The sequence below is a fragment of the Hibiscus syriacus genome, unplaced genomic scaffold (genome assembly GCF_006381635.1).
Source record: "Hibiscus syriacus cultivar Baekdansim isolate YM2019G1 unplaced genomic scaffold, ASM638163v2 tig00111280_pilon, whole genome shotgun sequence".
Taxonomy (NCBI): domain Eukaryota; kingdom Viridiplantae; phylum Streptophyta; class Magnoliopsida; order Malvales; family Malvaceae; genus Hibiscus; species Hibiscus syriacus.
The window spans coordinates 493,454-513,444 of record NW_024063046.1 but is presented as its reverse complement, the minus strand read 5'-3'; the positions used below and the strand labels follow the sequence as shown (position 1 = coordinate 513,444).

At 34.4% G+C, this 19,991-nt stretch overlaps 1 protein-coding gene and 1 long non-coding RNA gene across 2 annotated transcripts in view; both read right to left on the bottom strand.

Moving 5' to 3' along the window:
• The window catches only part of LOC120157977, a 28,177-nt gene that overhangs the window by 4,736 nt on the left and 3,450 nt on the right, over positions 1–19,991 (bottom strand). Inside the window, exon 2 of the long non-coding RNA XR_005519183.1 lies at positions 18,879–18,884. This is a non-coding gene — a long non-coding RNA (uncharacterized LOC120157977). The remainder of the gene's footprint in view (positions 1–18,878; positions 18,885–19,991) is intronic.
• On the bottom strand, positions 128–702 carry LOC120157976 (zinc finger protein KNUCKLES-like). The gene has a single exon (XM_039168931.1). The coding sequence runs from the start codon at positions 692–694 to the stop codon at positions 167–169; it is 528 nt and encodes a 175-aa protein (XP_039024862.1). The 5' UTR covers positions 695–702; the 3' UTR covers positions 128–166.

The window sequence follows — 19,991 nt, the reverse complement described above, 5'->3', positions numbered from 1 at the left end:
ACTAACCTAAAAATAGAAAATTTAGAAGAACGTAACTTGTTTAAGTACCAAATTAACTACCAAATTCTTTAATACATTGAGAGAGAACACGATTTAAACAGCAAAAAGAAAAAAGAAAAGAAAAAGAAAAGAAGGGGTTAATTAAAATCCTTGTTACAATTCATATCTAACAACCTGAAGGGGATAGTTTAAGATGAAGATCAACGTTTACGTCCGCCTCTGCAGCTGATGCTGCGAAATACAATGGCGGCGCCATGTAAATCCCAGGGCGGCACTGATCACAAGGTGTCGAACGAACCAGCTGTGGCCGTTGCGACACGAATTTACCGCCGGTGGTGGTTGTGAACCCCGGCGGCGTCGACCTTACAGCATGGACGACGGTTAAAACGGGCGGCGCAACTGCCAAGTACCGTTGATGATGATGATGGGTGTGAAACTGGGTTCGCCTTGCTCTTCGACGCTCTATTTTGTGAGCATTTTGATGCCCGCCAAGTGCTTGTGAATTTGCGAATACCCGGCGACAAAACGGGCACTGGAATCTCCTGCTTTCACCGAAATATCCAGCTTTATCCGGAACCTCGTCTTGCTCGGTCAGTGAAAAGCCAAATAGCTTTAGCGACGAAGTGGGTTTAGGGCCCGATTGTTTATCAGATGAAGAAGATGACAAATTGTTGGTGATTGACGTCTCAGTCATTGGAAGAATCGAAGAGAAATGGTATGATAATTTGTGTGTTAACTTGATGTAGATGCATACATATTTATAGCAGCATTTGAGGGTTCGTAGATTTAAATCACATGCGTCATTTGTCAATTTGTTTAGCTATCTAAATAAATATGAACTATCATCAAGTGCCTAAATAATACTAGGAAATGTTATCGGTAAGGTGTATTCTTAATTGGTTAAAAAAAATTCAACTACTATACTGTGATAAGTAATTATTCTCCAACTATAACATATTGTTTTGTTTAGTCATCTAACTATTAAAAGTTACGAAATTATCCTTCAATTATAGGGCATTATTTTGTTAAACATCTTTATTATTAAAAGTTACAAAATGATCACTTGACCATTTACATGTTTCAAACTCGTTGTTTTCTATTAAAACATTGACGAAAGTCTGAGCTGGACGTTAACTTGCTGATCGTGATATGATAAAATATGATCCCAAAATCTCAAACGACTATAATATTTTAGTCATCATTTTAACGTCCAGCTCAGACTGTCATAATCTTTTTAAAGAAAAAATACGAGTTTAAAACAAATGAATAATCAAATGATCATTTTATAACTTTTAATAGCTAGGGGACTCAACAAAGCAGTATCCTATAATCGAGGATCATTTGCATACTTTACCCTAAAATATATCTAAATAAAGATTAATTTTACTGAGTCAGATATAACCACAATCTTATTAAAAAGGGTAAACTATACTAATGATCACTATTCTTTTAAGGCACTTGTACTTTGATCATCAAAATAAAAAATATATTAGAACTATATTCGTTAAGAAAAATTTTAAGTTCGGTCACTGGGTCGTTAAATAATTAACGGCACCTAATTTGACATGTCCACATGTCAATGATAATGCTTGAAATAAAAGTGTTTCTTAATAGAAATGACTAAAAATATTTCAATTTCAGTGACCAAAATGAAATATCCTAAAAGTTTAATGACCATAATCTAATTTACTTTTAAAAATTATAAAATTATAAACTAAAACAATGATAAAATTATAGTTTAACCTTTAAATATTTTATAATTTAATTTTAATCCTTTCAAAAATTTTCTAACTTCGTCCATGCACGTTAAATATTACGAACGACTACAATAGAAAATTATAAATTTTTTGTAAAGCACAATTGTTGCAGCCTAACCTATAGGTACCTCTAAAACAATATAGACAAAGATGTTAATTAAGTTGATAAGTTCCTCTTTTATATGCCACATTTGTGCACGCAGCTTATTTTTTAGGGTTCATAATGATTCAACCATCTCAACATGATACTCAGTTCGTTATTTGTCATTTTATTATCTATTTTTATCTTGCATGGTGTCGTAACCGTCCTTCGGATGAGCTCAGAATCGAACTTCGACTAAAATTTAATGGGTTAGAGCCGCCACCTATCATTTAAAATTAGATTGGTCGAATACCTTAATTTCCCATTTTACCAGATCTGCATTTTTACCAGAATTGAATCAGATTCGGGAGTCGATTACAGTCAGGGAATGATTAACACTCATGTACTGCCCTTTTGGTACCAATTTAATTTCTCAATTGTCTTAACGGCGAAAATTAAGAGTCAAATTAAAATTTATAAGTTCGGTCCGAATTACTTACCATTGGAGAATTTAAAATTGACCTAAAAAAATATAAATCAAACCAGCGTTAAATATTAAAGAAAAACAAAATTAAATTAAGAAGTATAAAATAAGAAATTAAAATTAAAAAGGATTTAACTGCAAAAAATTTAAAATTATATATATTATATATGTTTTCAAAAATCGTTTTAAAAACTATATAACATATATATATATATTTTCAAAACTATATTATATATATATGTGTGTGTTTTCAAAATATGTTTTCAAAACTATATTATATATATTTTCAAAAACTGTTTTTAAACTATATATTATACGTTTTCAAAAATGTGTTTTCAAAACCATATTATATGCTTTCAAAAACCGTTTTCTAAAAACTATATATTATATGCTTTCAAAAACCGTTTTCTAAAAACTATATATTATATGTTTTCAAAAATATTTTCAAAAACTATACTATATTATTATATATACTAAATAAGCACCGGACGAAAATAAGTGACTACAACTGCCCTTTTTTGCCCATTATTGTGTAACAAAAATAGAGCAAAGACAAAAAGATACAAATTTTCGTTTGGTGCACGTGGACTTGAAAGCAAGCATTTTCTTATGAGGGTTGTCGATCTCTTAGTTTAAAATCTGACTCAGTGTCTTAATCGACTCTTTTTATCGCATATCCTTCATCGCGAAGTTGAAATTCAACTTAAAAATAGAATATGGCTTCCTGTTGTTGAGCTGTATTACGGGTGACTCCTTCGTCGTAAAGTTGAGTCAAGCTTGAGATATCTTTGAACATGATATCCTTCGTCATGAAGTTGAAATTGTGGTTGACCAATTTGTCATGAAGTTGAGTCAGTCGAGCGTGATATCCTTCGCTGTGAAGTTAAAATCTAGCTCGATGCTTGGAGTAGGCGGTACGCCCTCGCCATATTCTATCCCAATACCCTACGCCGTGAAGTTGGAATTTGACTATATGACCTTTGTTGAGATAGTTCCTCCTTGTTGCAGATGAATCATTCGCTCTGAAGTTAAGTCGATCTGTTGGGCACGATATCCTTCGTTATGAAGTTGAAATCGTGGGTGACTCCTTCGTCATGAAGTTGAGTCGAAATTGAATATATTTTCTGAGCCGTATATCCTTCATCGTGAAATTGAAATCCAACTTGGATGGACTGTATTGTCCTTAATCTTGATTGTTCCCCGAGTTCAATATCCTTCATTGTGAAGTTAAAATTGACTCTGATAAAAATCTGCAAAAACTATGCATGTGCGATGCTATGAATGCAATATGCCTAAAATGTATATGTGAAGTATGTTATTTTAGGATTTTTAGAGAGAAATCTCAATCTCTTGCTGTCAGTCTTCATTTTTCTGACGTCTCTTGATCCCTGCCAATCTTGAATTTCTGATTCTTGATTTTGGATTCTTTGATCTGATATCCTCTCCAGGAATTTTTAGAAAGAAGATTTGCTTCTAATCTTAATCAATTCCTAGTATCTGTGCCATTCTTTCGAGTATGGTGCAAGAACCTTTACCTACTTCCAAACACCTGTACCTTTCAAGAAATATTTGTGCAATAATACACAATGATCTTTTCAAAAGTGAATAAATTATTCTTATTTAAATTCAATGTAAGATGCTAAGGAGTTGATTTCTCTCAGACAAATGGCCATATTTATTTATGTGGAAAATAAAATACATGGCAAACATAAAAAACGAAGTTATTCAGAAATACAAGTAGATGCCCTAGATCTCGATAATATGGACGCTTTTGAACTGGCATGCCGTTAGATGACTTTTGAGTGTAGCTTTTGTCAAGGGGACTTCGAAGATGTGGAAACATTTGGAAGTGTGCAAAACTCCTCCCAAATCACCAAGTCATTTGAAGAAGACTTGGACGTCGTGATGCTTTATTGCCTTGATCAGGGACCTTCCCGTGTATGGATCCTAGATCATTACTCAAGCTTCCATTTCAGGTTTTCAACTTGGATCCTCCCTCGGTTTCAAGATGCCCTTTGCGGGTTTTCATCTTGGACCCACATTTTATTTATCTTTTTCCTTTTTATTTAGAGCGCCCTTTCAAGTTTTCACTATAAACCTTTTTTTAACTTAGAGTGCCATTTTGGGTTTTCACCCTAAACAAAATATTTCTTGACTGCATCAGAGAGGATTTGGTAGTTCTGGCCCGTCTATTTCAGCCAGGATTAGTGCTTCTCCGGAGAATGCCTTTTTCACAACATAAGGCCATTCCCAATTTGGTATCCACTTTCCTTTGAAGTCTTTTTGGATTGGAAATATATTTTTTCAGTACAAGATCTCCTTCATGGAATACTCTTGGGCACACCTTCTTGTTGTGTGCTCGGATCATTCGTTTTTGGTAAAGTCCACCATGGTGAATGGATTTCAACCTTTTTAACTTCTATTAGGTTTAGTTGATCATATCGAGTTTGCGCCTATTCTGCATCATCTAGTTTAACTTCTAACAAAACCCAGAGTGATGGGATTTTCACCTCAATGGGCAATACAACCTCCATCCCATATGCTAATGAAAATGAGGTTGCCACAATCGAAGTCTGCACTGAAGTTCGTTAAACAAACAAGGCAGAAGGTAACTTCTCGTGCCAATATTTCTACATCTTAGTCGTTTTATCCACTATTTTCTTGATATTTTTATTTGATGCTTCTACCACTCTATTCATCTTTGGTCGATAAGTTAGGAGGGGTCAATTAAATTACACATTAAAACTGCAAAATTTAAGAAATTTAAATCGGGATTAAATTGAATAAATTTTAAATTCAAGGGCCAATTTACAATAGGTGACCAAAATGAATTACGCATCAAAACTACATAGACAGTAGAAATAATTTAAGAATTTCATAATTGCAGAACAACCCTCCCTATAAATAGCCCTTTTAACCCCAAAAAAATCATTTCAACATATTTCACGAAAAAAACCTCTCTTCCATCTAAACTCTCTAAACTTTAAACCGACTGACCTATGGCCAACCAACTTCCCGAGACAAAACCACCGCCCACACCGCCGCTGGCGGTGGCCAGAAAAAACAAAACTATACTGAAATGTTCCCCTCAACACCTCGAAACTAAATTCGAGCCTCAAATCCCCAAAATAAACCTCAAATAGCATAGATCTAAGAAAAATCAGTCGGTTCTTACACCTTTTCGATTTTCGGTGGCCTTTTCCCTCTCGAGCCGAGACCAATGCTGCTTTTAGGCTTTGCTTTTCTTTGTGTTGAAAATATTTTGATATTTCGATATAACAAATTAAGTTAAATGAATTTTAAGATTTTACAAAAGATTTTCTAAGTATATTCGATGTAATTATTCGAATATCAAAATATTACTCCAAGTCTTTCAAAGTTCATTTTAATCCTTACTAAAGTGTAAAATTGTGTTTTATACTTTAACTATTTTAAAACAATTTTACAAAGTATTTCGAGCCTTAAATCGAGCCAAAAAATTTTCTTTTCAAAGGGTTTCAAGAAAAATCAGATTGCCCAGGGGGTACCGATTCCCCCCTGTTTAACGGTCAAAAATAGATTATAATTTGGGAACCGATTCCCCATAAGGGGGTACCAATTCCCCCCACACTTCAAGCTGTTTTATTAATTATTTCTCATCCCTAAACGGCTCTAAAACATCCCTAACGGCTATATACGACTTCAAACACATTCCAAGCTATAAATACAACCTAAGGACACTTGAAGAAGCAAGAGAACAATTATCCAAGCAATCAAACACAAGAGAAGAGTTTTTCATTCTTATTTCATCTTTCTCTTGTAAATATTTTGTTCTTGTGAGCTCAATCTTGTAAAACCTACCTTAGAGAGGTTTTCTTGTTTACTTATTTTATCCTTTTATAAAGGGGAAATGTTCTAGCTTATCCCGTGTAAAAGCTAGGGAAAGGTTCTAGTTTAGCCCGGAAAAACTAGGGAGTTTGTAAGATTACTCTTTATCCTCAAAAGAAAGAACAAATTAGTGAATTTGTTGGAAAATCCTTGGTAATGAGCTAAGGTAGTGGACGTAGACTTTGGTTGAGAAAGTTGAACCACTATAAATTGTTGTGCAATTATCTATCTTTCAATCTCCTTCCCTAAACACAAAACCATTCCGACCCCTCTTTGCAAACCGTTCCGGTTGTCGATTTGAGCTTTTGAAAATCCCAACACTTTACTTCGGTGTTTTGATGCTCTTTTCGTAGTTTTTTTTGGGTATTTTGCTGATATCTTCATATATTGTTGGGTTCTTTTGGTGATCTTGTTGCTTGATCGGGTTTTTTGGCTATTGGTTGCTCCGGTGATGATATTTTGTTGTTGTGTTCTTCGTTGCCTGGAAGGGGCTTTTATAGCCTTGTGGCCGATTGTTATGGTCCCAAATATCTCGGGGTGTTCGGTGTGGCCGATCTTTCGGCACGACGTTGTTGTTCATATTTTTCTCCGATTTTATGTTTTTGCAGTTTCAGGGGCCGAGAAATTCGGTCAGCTCTCGAATTGATTAGGCGCATGGAATCTATGTACGCTTCCCGTATGGCGCCCTTGCTTGATACAAAACCTTAATTTGTTATTTTGGGCTAGGTCAGGCCCCTTAACTGGGTTGGCTTGCTGGATCAGGGCTTGTTTGCTCGGTTGGGCTGCAGTTTGGACTAAATTGGACCTAAATAATAAATAACTAATATATATATATATATATATAATATAAAAATATAATAAGATACTAAAAAGTAGTAATAGATAATAAAAAACAGAAAGGATAAAAGGAAAAAAAATAATAAAAGATATAATTAAATATATATATATATATATATATATAATATAAAAAATATAATAAGATACTAAAAAGTAGTAATAGATAATAAAAAACAGAAAGGATAAAAAGAAAAATAATAATAAAAGATATAATTAAATATATATAATACGGACTAAAATGAAAAAAACAAAATTTGTAGGAGAATTTAAAGAGAATTCAGGATTTATAGTAAAATGTGGGGGGAGCTAATTGAAAGAAATAAAAAAAACAGAGTCAAATTAAAAGGAATTCGACGTTTAATCGTAGGAAATATGCAAAAATCAAATATTTTTAGACTACGAGGGATCAAATGGAAATTATCCCAATTTTGTGTGAAAACACGCGGATCTGATGTGCAATGGGTCGAGTCAGTTTGGTCCGCTGGGTTTAATATAAAACCCAAAAAAAAATTTAAAACCCTCATTTGTGAGGTTTTTAGCTAAAAACCCCCCTTTTATAATTTCCTCTAATATGTTCTTCAAACCGAAGAACACGATGAGCAGCCCAGAATCCGACCACCCTACACCGCCTCGCCGCCGTTGGTTATCGGCGGCAAAAGTTACTTTTTTTTTTGTTTTTTTTGAAAGATCTCAGCGTCCTCGTTCCAAAAACTGATTTTGTTTTTCAAAATGGGCCTTGGGAAATCGTAGATATAAAGAAAGTTCTCATTTTTACCCTTATGTTCATCGACCACCGAGTATTTTGGGTTTCGTCAAAACTCAAACACAGAAAAAAAGAAGAAATCGCATGCAAGCTTTGAAATCGAAACGAAAATGTGAGATTTTTACCCTTTTTTACTTATTTCGAAACGTTGCAAGTGCTTGGATTGCTCTGAATATTTGTGATTTTTGCTCGTATGTTCCTAGTATTTCCACTGTAAAAATTACGTATGATTTGTATATATCAATCGTGAAAAATACAATGGATGATTACATGTTATTTATAGTCGAACAAAAACCTTATTTTTAAGACTTCTATTCTAACTGGAATCTTAATACTGGTTGGTTGTTTGGGTTGTTGGTAATGCTCGCGAGATCTGCGTGATGTTGGTAGCTTGGAGTCACGTCCACCGGAAATATCGGAGGAGTAGCGTACGGTTGTGGGACTCTCCTTGGCTGCTGTGCGGCGCTGTGGAGAAGATGAGGCTAGGGTTTAAAAACCCTAACTGATTTAGGGTTTGACTTAGGCTTCAACAGATGGGTTGTGTGTGGTGGGCTGCTGTACTGATGTTAGGCCCCTGAATCGGGTTATTTGATTTTGGCCAGTAAAATGTAAAACAATATGTAAAAATATGTGTATTATAAAATATAATAATTTTAATTGAATGGAAAAGGTCAAAATTTGGTGTCTTCAGCTGCCCCTATTTGTTCATTATCGTGTAACGAAAATAGAGAAAATATTAAAAGACACAGATTTTGTCCACATCGACTATCCTTTGTCGTAGAGTTAAAACCCGATGCTGAAACCAATTTGTCAATCACGAAATGACTCCCTCATCGTGAGTTTGAGTCAAAACTGGAAAATTCTGAGCACGAAATTCTTCGTCGTGAAGTTAAAAACGAGCTCAAAGCTTTTGGCAAGTGGCCTCTGAATCGTCTTCTGACTCAAGATACTTCATCATGAAGGTGAAACTTGACCTGAAGACTTTGGTGCTGTGGTGTTACAGATGACTCATTCGTCGTGAAGTTAAGTCAATCTGCTGGGGTACGATACCTTTCGTTGTGGAGTTGGAATCATATATGGCCTGTCGTCGTGAAGTTGAGTCGGGGAATTGGATATTCTTCATCGTGAAGTTGAAATCCAATGTAAGTTGCTTTATTTCGAGGCCAATATCCTTCGATATAAAGTTGAAATTGACTCTGAAACTGAAAAGTTTATTGACAAACACTCCTTATTTGAGTTGGATATCCTTCGCCGTGAAATTGAAATCCAATCTAGAGATGGATGTTGTTTGTGTGTACGATTCCCTTCATTGTGAAGTTGAAACCGTGGATGGGCCCTTCGTCGTGAAGTTGAGCCACTGAATTGGATATCCTTCATCGTGAAGTTGAAATCCAACGTAAGTTGTGTTGTTTCGAGTCCAATATCCTCCGCCGTGAAGTTGAAATTGGCTTTGAAACTGGGAAGTCCCTTTGTTGTGAAGTTGAGCCTCAAATGGCACAATATCCTCCGTCGTAGAGTTGAAATCGTGGATGTGTGGGTACGCTATCCTCCGTTGTGGAGTTGAAATCGCGGATGGCCCATTCGTCGTGAAGTTGAGCCTTGACTTAAATATCCTTCGTCGTGAAGTTGAAATCCAAGTATTGTATGTTGCGGGTGGACGCGATTCCCTTCGTCATGAAGTTGAAACCGTCGATGACTCCCTTTATTGTGAAGTTTGATTTCGAGCTAGATATCCTTTGTCATGAAATTGAAATCTACTCTCGAGTAAATTGTGTCGTTTCGAGTCCAATCTCTTTCACTGCGAAGTTGAAATTGTCTCTAGTTAAAACCTACAAAGTGATGCATATATGTAATGCTATGAATGTCATGCTCTTAGGTATGCCTAAAATGCATATGCAACATATGTTATTTTGGGCTCTGGAGAGAAATCTCGATCTCTGGTTGCTTGTCTGGAATCTTGATTCTGGAATCTTGAAGTTCTGATTGAATTCTTCAACGTTCAAATCTAATGAGTACATTTTTTCTTGATTTGAGAAATGCTTCTCGACCATCTCAAGTATGTGCATGAGCCTTAATCTACTTTCGGGTACCTGTACTTTTAAATGAATTTTTTTTACAGTAATATGCGATTATCTTTTGCAAAAGTAAACAAATCATTAGGTTTAAGTTCAATTCAAGATGCTCAAAAGAAATTGATTTAGAGAAAAGATTGTCTTTATTCATAAGGGGAAAAAGAACAAATAATACATGACAAACATTTTGGAAAATGAATACATGATGAAGTGTGTATGAATGTCTTAGATCTCGATAATGTGGGCACTTCTGAGCTGAAAAGTCGTCAGGTGACCTTAAATGCAGCATTTATCGAGGAATCTTCAAAAACGCGACAACATTCTAGAGAGTGCAACCTTTCTCCGACTTGTTGAGTTTGTAGAAGATCCAGAAACCGGGATGGATCCACTGTCAATATCCAAATTGCCCTTTTTGGGTTTTCAACTTGGACCCATCCTTTGTTGCAAGACGCCCTTTGCAGGTTTTCATCTTGAACTGTTGAGTTAATCGATCGACGAATATGGCCAAGAGGGGGGTGAATTGGTAATTAAAATTTTGGTGGAAGCTTTTGCAGAAAATTGAAAGTAATTGCACAACGATTTAGAGTGGTTCGACTTTCTCAACCAAAGTCTACGTCCACTACCTTAGCTATCCACACTAAGGATTTTCCACAAATTCACTAATTTGTCTTTCTTTTGAGGACAAAGAGTAACCTTACAAACCCTCAATAATTATACCCCAAATTCTTGAGAACACTCTCTCCCAAAGAGAACAATACAAATTTGCAAACTTACAAGGAAATCCTCACAAGGTAGATTGCTTGCACAATTCTAGAATAAAGAAAAGAACACTCAAGAATAATACAATTGAGCACAATAAGTGTTCTTGAAAGCAAAATGAATATTGAATGAAAGATTGGCTTGAAATGCTCAAACTTGAGGTTTGATGCTTTCTCTTTGATTATCTCTTGATTCTAGTTGCTTGATGTTTCTTGTTGTTTGTTGATCAATGGCTTCTAATCTTGCTTAAATACACCTTGAATCACTTCTGAACGTTGGGGATCATTAATGAAGTTATTATAGTCGTTTAAGTGTGAAAACAATAAATATTTCCGCTTGGAGCGTGGGGGGAATCGGTACCCCTGATGGGGAATCGGTTCCCTAAGTGTAAAATTCAAATATTTCGACCGTTGAACAGTGGGGGGAATCGGTACCCCTGGGGGGAATTGATTCCCTCCGAGCATACTGGAATTCTCGGAGCCAAACCATTCAGGGGGGAATCGGTTCCCTCTGAGCAATCTGGAAGTTTTGGCTTTGAAATGGTTCAAAATATTTTGTAAAATCGTTTTGAAATTATTTTAAGATTAAAACTTAATTTTACACTTGAGTAAGGATTTAAAATGAACTTTGAAATACTTTGAGTAATATTTTGATATTCGATTTAATATATCGAATATGCTTAGAAAAATCATTTTCAAAATTAAAATTCCTTTAATGTAATTTGTTATATCGAAACATCAAAATGTTTTCAACAATCTCCCCCTTTTTGATATAACAAAAATATTTTAAGATTTTCTAATTTCAAAATGAATTTTGATTTTGAAAAATACTACTCCCCCTTACTTTAACACTACTCCTCAAAAACGCCTTTTATCTCCCCCTTTTTGTTAAATCAAAAAGACTCGTAAAAGATTTTAAACAAGGTTTTGAAATCATTTAGCCAATTGATTATAAATATATATAGCTTAAACTGCTAAGAACACAATCAAAAGAGAGGTTAGCGATTAGTTTCATAAACAATATTCATAAACATGTAATGGATAATTGGTCATATATGTCTAAAGATGCAAAATAAACACGAAATCCAAATCAAATGTATTAAACATAAGTTCGAACAACAAAAAATAAACAATCCAAAAGCATTCAAAAAGTTTTAACAATAATGTAAATATCCAAGTTCAATCCAAACAAGCAAAGCAAAGATTAAAGTTCAAGCATCCATAGGAGGATCGGGAGGTGAGAAATGAGCTCGCATAGCTGCCATTTCATGAGTGAGTTCATTAATACGAGCGTTGGTTGCCTCATTGTTTGCACGCATCTCTCGGAGAATTTCCAATTGTTGAGCTTCCATAGTCGATAAGTGAGATTCTATGGAAGTGAAGCGAGAATCCAAGGATGCATAACAGAAATCAAATGTCTCCATGAATGATTGAAAATATGGAGGCACATGATATTCTTGGTGAGCTTATTCCTCGTGTTGTTCCGGCTCATCGTCGGCTTCGTCAATATCTTGCATTAATTGCTCAAGTTCGGGATCGTCGTTATCTGCTGGAGGAGCTCGTGAAGAACTAGCTCCCGGAGTATCTTCAGAAGATCGAACCCATTCACCGGTGTCCTTATTCTTTATCCATCCCGCTCTCATTAAGGAAAGAAGATTAATTTGTTTCTTGAGAGGAAAGATGACATCTAGACCTACTCTAAGCCCGGCTTTAGAAAATAGATTACTTAGAATGCAACCATAAACTAGAGAGGAATAAAGTTTCTTATTTGGTACTAAGTTTACGGTTTCAACGATTTCAGCAAAAATAATCTCAGGAAGATTTATTTTAATACTGTTTTGGAAACAATGTAACCACCAAAGATCTAAAGCACAGAGAGTAGAGTAACGACCTTCGGATGGTCGAAACCACCGAGAAATCATTAGATAAAGAAAACGATCATGAAGATCTAAGACACTCGCACTATCCCTTCTTTTATAACGAGAACCTAAAAAATGTTTTTCATTTGATATACCATCATTATCTAATCCTAATTCATTAGCTATGTAAGCCGAGTCAAGATGGATGAATTTTCTTAGGAGATAGGAACGAACTGCTATGGTTTTGGTTTGAGCTCGGTTTTTATCACACGCGACATTAGAATAGAATATGCGAACAAGTTGACGGTAAACTATAGGTTCAAGGTCACAACGTTTATCAAATTTCCACTCTTGTAAAAGAGAAAGATATCTAAAATTGATATCTATCATAGCTTGACGAGAAGGATACGTTCTTCTCTATTTTGTAAGAGTCAAAATATTGATAATACCAAAAACGATGATTTCTAGGACCAAGATGATTGAAACACGAGTTTTGGATAGTCATATTAGGGTCAACAGGATTAGGAATAGGAATTTTAGGAATAGGTGGAGGATTTGGAGGTGGGTTGGATTGACGGTTTGAGCGACTAGATGATGACCTAGCACGTTTAGGATTGGACATGGTTTAGGAAATCAGAATAGAATGGATAACCTGCAATTTAGAAAACACATGTATGCAATTCAATCAATCCCAAAACTCAATTGAGTTCTCAATATTTCAAGGTTCTCTTAAACTAATCCTAATGGGCAAAGTTTTTGAAAAACTTATTGAAAAATGATATTTGAAAATCAATTGTTTTCAAACAACATAATTCAATCAAAACACAATGAATAATTTTTTTTATTTCGAAAATTCCAAAAATTTCAAAAAAAATCTTGTGTTTTTGATGAATTAGTTGTAAAATTTAGTTTGTAAACACTAATAAGCATGCCCGATCACTATTTCTATTAGAACTAATTGAAAAGTCTTATGTTCAAAATCAATGAAATAGAGAGTTTAGAAAAATTTACCTTGAAAGATGAGATTGAGTGGATTTTGATGTTGTTTGCATGATTTTAATGATGCTAGCAGGTTTAGAAGATGATATTTGAAGAGAATTCCGATTAAAAACGTTGTATTGAGGCAAAGTGGAGATAAGAAGAGAGTAGAGAGTGGAAACGACGACAGAGAAGAGAATTTTGGGTTTTAACATTTGGGAGTTCTGCCCGATTTAAAAACCAGAACCCTAAATTAATCTTCTCTAGTGGTATTGGCAACTCATATATCAAAAATTAATTATGTTCAATCAATCAAATTAATTCTTAAACTACATTTGAACATAAAGTTAATTTTTCATCAAGAATCATAAACTCCCCCTAACTAATAGCAATGAATATAATCAGAAATTACTATTATAAGCATTTTTCATTTAGTCTTAAAAGTGCTAAAATTATTTTAAACACTAAGTGAAAATAGGTCAGTTAAACCTAATTCTCTCCTAAGTTTCCAAAAACGTTCACTGTCTAAAGGTTTTGTAAAGATATCCGCTAATTGATGCAAAGTATCAACAAATTTTAGAACTACATCTTCCTTAGTGACATGGTCTCTAATGAAGTGATGTCTTATTTTAATGTGCTTAGTTCTAGAGTGTTGGATGGGATTTTTAGTGAGACAAATAGCACTAGTATTGTCACACTTGACAGGAATGGTACCTACTTCAATTCCATAATCAAAAAGTTGTTGTTTCATCCATAAAACTTGTGCACAACAACTACCAGCTGAAATGTATTTCGCTTCAGTGGTAGATAATGTAACACAATTTTGTTTCTTTGAAAACCAAGAAATCAACATATTTCCAAGGAATTGGCAAGTACCGGAAAAATTATTTTAAAACTAAGTGAAAATAGGTCAGTTAAACCTAATTCTCTCCTAAGTTTCCAAAAACGTTCATGTCTAAAGGTTTTGTAAAGATATCCGCTAATTGATGCAAAGTATCAACAAATTTTAGAACTACATCTTCCTTAGTGACATGGTCTCTAATGAAGTGATGTCTTATTTTAATGTGCTTAGTTCTAGAGTGTTGGATGGGATTTTAGTGAGACAAATAGCACTAGTATTGTCACACTTGACAGGAATGGTACCTACTTCAATTCCATAATCAAAAAGTTGTTTCATCCATAAAATTTGTGCACAACAACTACCAGCTGAAATGTATTCGCTTCAGTGGTAGATAATGTAACACAATTTTGTTTCTTTGAAAACCAAGAAATCAACATATTTCCAAGGAATTGGCAAGTACGGAGGTGCTTTTCCTATCTAATTTGTATCCTCCATAATCCACATCAGAAAAGGAATGCAAGCTAAAGCTAGAGTCTCTAGGATACCAAAGTCCTAACTAGGAGTGTCCTTAAAGTATCCAAAGATTCTCTTAACAGCTAGTAAATGTGATTCCTTAGGGCATGATTGAAATCTAGCACATAAGCAAACACTGAACATAATGTCCGGTCTACTTGCAGTTAGATAAAGTAGAGATTCAATCATTGACCTATATAATTTAACATCTACACATTTACCTCCTTCATCTAAGTCAGCTTGTTGAAGAACTCATTGGAGTGTCATGAGGTTGCCATTTTCCAGTCCAAACTTCTTGAGCATATCTTGACGTACTTAGCTTGATTGATGAAGATGCCATCTTTTCTTTGCTTGATTGGAGTCCCAAGAAAAATAAGAGTTCCCCATCATGGTCATTCGAATTCGCTTTGCATTAGCTTATTAAAATTCTTGGCAAAGAACATCATTAGTAGAACCAATATTATATCATCACATAAATTTGAACTACTAATAAATCTTTACCTTTATGCTTTAAAAACAATGTAGTGTCAACCTTCCCTTTTGAAAAACCTTTTCAATTAAAAAAATTGACAATCTTTCATACCAAGCTCTAGGAGCTTGTTTTAAACATAAAGTACTTTTGTCAATTTAAGAACATGATCGAAAATTTGAATCTTCAAAACCTGGAGGTTGTTCCATACACTTCTCTTTTATAAAACCATTTAAAAATGCACTTTTAACATCCATTTGATATAGTTTAATTCATGAAAACATGCAATTGCTAATAACATTCTAATGCTTCCATCCTAGCTACGGAGCGTATGTTTCATCATAGTCCATACCCTCTTCTTGAGTATACCCTTGAGCAACAAGTCTAGCCTTGTTTCTCGCTATATTACCACTCTCATCAAGCTTATTCCTAAATACCATCTAGTACCTACAGTAGATTTATTACTAGGCCGTTCAATTAATGTCCATACTTTACTTCTCTCAAAATTGATTTAAACTCTTCTTGCATAGCCATAATCCAATGTTCATCATTTAATGCTTCTTTAATATTCTTAGGCTCTATGCATGAAATAAATGCAACATAATTAAAATATTTCTAAGAGAAGATCGAGTTGTTACCCTTTTGATGGATCACCTATAATCTCACCATCCTTGACATAGTTGCACTGTCTTGGATAATAATTCCCTTTCTTCAATGGTTGGATTCTCAGAGGATCATGAGTTTCTCATCTTTCGTTTCTTCCTTTGATGATGATTCTCCAACGTCATGTCTAATGTCATTTGTATTTATATACCTACATCATCATTCAAACAAGAATCCTTCCTTAGAGAAGATTATCATCGAAACAACATGTATAGACTCTTCTAAAACCAAAGTTCTTTTATAAATACTCGATAAGCTTTAGAATTTAAGGAATAGCCCAGAAAAATTCTTCATCACTTTTAGCATCAAATTTGCCAAGGTTTTCTTTACCCATTGTTAAAACGAAACATTTACATCCAAAAGGATGAAAATAGCTAATGTTAGGCTTTTTATTTTGAAAATTGCATATGGAGTTTTCTTTAAAATTGGCCTAATCATTACTCGATTTATAACATAACAAGCGGTATTTGTGGCTTCCACCCAAAAATATTTGGCAAATTATTTCACAAAGCATGGTTCTAGCCATTTCTTCTAAAGTTAGATTTTTCCTCTCAACAACTCCATTTTGTTGAGGGGTTCTAGGTGCTGAAAAATTATGGCTAATACCATTAGAATTACAAAACTCATTAAATCCAAGATTTTCAAATTCAGTGCCATGATCATTTCTAACACTAGTGATAGAGTAACCCTTCTTTTTGAATTACTTTTGAAAATGTGATGAAATTTTCTAATGCTTCATCTTTAGTACTTAAGAATAGAACCCAAGTATATCTAGAATAGTCATCTACCAAAACAAATGCTATTGTTTTCCACCAAGCTAGTAGTCCTAGTTGGCCCAAAAAGATCTATATGGATCAATTGTAATACTCTACTAGTTGACATCATTAATGGATTTAAAAAGAAACTCATTTTTGTTTTCCTTTAGCACAAGCATCACAGATTTTATCATTATCAAATTTTTTTTAGGCAGCCCTCGAACCATTCTCCTTGAACTAACCATTGCAAAACACTCATGCTAGCATGTCCTAGTCTCATGCCATAACCAACTATCATGCTCATCCTTTGCATCTAGGCATAAATAGTCATTTCTATAGAGTCTAAATGCACTATGTATATGTTTCCTATTCTATGACCAACAAGCATAATCCTATTAGATGCAATGTCAATGACTTTACAACCATTAGTTTCAAATATGACATTGAATCCCTTATCACATAATTGACTAATACTCAAGAGATTATGCTTTAATCCATCACATATAACATTTTTAATTTGTATGGAAGATGTATTACTATTGTACCTATACCTTCAATGTGACATTTGAATCATCACAAAAGTCACTTCATCCATTTTTGGCGTTAAGCTCATGAAACCGGTTTTTTGTCACCGGTCATGTGTCTCAAGCATCCACTATCAAGGTACCATGAATTTAGATTTGTTTACCGTGCCTTGTAGCAATGCTTCTTTTCCTATAAACATAGATTAATTTTGATTTTTGGTACCCAAATTCTTTTGGGTACATATTCATTAGTTTCCAAAATCCTAGTCCCCATAGGTATCCATTTATGTAGGATATCCTTATCTTAGTAGTAATGAGCTCTTTAGGAACCCATATACTTCTAACCATTTTTCCATTAGAGGTTTTTTGGGACCTCTATGATTGTAGTTTTAAAACTTTTTCTAACAAGTTGGATTTTGAATTTTCTCAATTTTCAAAACGTTTTGTTCCAACTTTATCAAAAGAAGCTTTAAGATCATCAATTTTATTTCATTGACATTTGAAAGTAAATTTTGCAAATCCAAAATTTCTTTTCAAACTCTTCTAGTTGATTTACAAATCTTTGATTTTACTTTAAGATCGTTGTTGGTTTTGGATATGAGTTATTTTCATTTTTCAATTTTGAAATATCATTTTTATATTTTAAAAACAATTTCTCATAATCCAAAGCCAACCCATTATATTCCCTAATAACTCATCATAGGATAAATCATCAAAATCATATGAGTTAAAGGTTACTTAGAATCTTCCCGAATGCCATCAAGCACAAGTTTGCTACTTTATTCCTCTTCATCGAACCTTCTCATCGCTCCATGTAGCACATGAGCCTCGTGCTTATTCTTTGATCGACCCTTTCTCTTCAATTATGGGCAATCATATTTGACATGCTCCGATTTTTATTCATAGCAAATGATTGGGTCCTTCTCTTTTGGTCATTTTTGAGGCCTTCATTTCGTTTGAATTTTCTTCCTTGGTAAGGTTCATCATTTTTCTGAACCGTTGGCAACAATGCCATTTCCTCGTCATCGTCATCGTCATCTTCATCCGAATCACTCTCATCTTTTGTGGATTTGAGAGCAACTCCAATGTTTTTCTTCTTCTCATTCCCTTTGGTGTCTCTTCAATCTTATCGAGGTCCACCTCATCTTCAAGCATCATTTCATGAGTGAGGAGTGAACGATTAGCTCTTCAAAAGTTAAGGACGTTAGGTCCTTAGACTCGATGATTGTCCGTCTTCTTTGATTACCATGATTTGGAAGGGAGTAAACTAACTTCCTCACAAGCTTTTCATTGAAATGATCTCTCCATATGATTTGAGACCATTGAAAATCGTTGAGAATCTATCCGTCATAGCTTTGATATCTCATTGGTTTATCCTGAAATTTTCATAGCTATGCGTTAGAATACTAATTTTAGATTTTTACCACATCGTACCTTCATGAGACTTGAAGTTTGTCCCATATTTCTTTGGTGGTTGTACAAGATGAAACTCTTGTTATCTAGTCCAAGAGCACAAAAATATGATGGATGGCTTTGGAGTTGAGCTGGAACATTTTTGTCTCTCCTTCACTCCACAATCTTGGATGAGTGAGAGGCTTGATGTATCCTTCTTCTACGACATTCCATGCTCCCATGTCACTTGCTTGAATGAAGTACATCATCCTATTTTCCAATAGGCATAGTTAGCCCCATTAAAGAAAGGAGGCTTGTTGACGGGCATCGAATCGAGACCGGAGTCAAGTTTGAAGTTGAGCCATTGATGACTTGATATCGATGTAACTCTTCCCGAATCGACTCAAGAGGCTATTAAACCTTCAAATGAGTTAGGCTCTGATGTTAATTGTTGAGTTAATCGATCTACGAATATGGCCAAGAGGGGGTGAATTGGCAATTAAAATTTTGGTGAAGCTTTTGCAGAAAATTGAAAGTAATTGTACAACGATTTAGAGTGGACGTCACTACCTTAGCAATCCACACTAAGGATTTTCCACAAATTCACTAATTTCTTTCTTTGAGGACAAAGAGTAACCTACAAACCCTCAAGAATTATACCCCAAATTCTTGAGAACACTCTCTCCCAAAGAGAACAATACAAATTTGCAAACTTACAAGGAAATCCTCACAAGTAGATTGTTTGCACAATTCTAGAATAAAGAAAAGAACACTCAAGAATAATACAATTGAGCACAATAAGTGTTCTTGAAAGCAAAATGAATATTGAATGAAAGATTGGCTTGAAATGCTCAAACTTGAGGTTTAATGCTTTCTCTTTGATTCTCTCTTGATTCTAGTTGCTTGATGTTTCTTGTTGTGATCAATGGCTTCTAAGCTTGCTTAAATACACTTTGAATCACTTCTGAACGTTGTGGATCATTAATGAAGTTATTGTAGCGTTTAAGTGTGAAAACAATAAATATTTCTTCTTGGAGAGTGGGGGGAATCGGTACCCTTGATGGGGAATCGGTTCCCTAAGTGTAAAATTCAAATATTTCGATAACAGTGGTGAATCGGTACCATGGGGGGAATCGGTTATACTGGAATTCTCGGAGCCTTGGGGGAATCGGTTCCCTCTGAGCAATCTGAATTTTTGGCTTTGAAATGGTGAAATATTTTGTAAAATCGTTTTGAAATTATTTTAAGATTAAAACTTAATTTTACACTTGAGTAAGGATTTAAAATGAACTTTGAAATACTTTAATATTCGATTTAATATATCGAATATGCTTAGAAAATCATTTTCAAAATTAAAATTCCTTTAATTTAATTGTT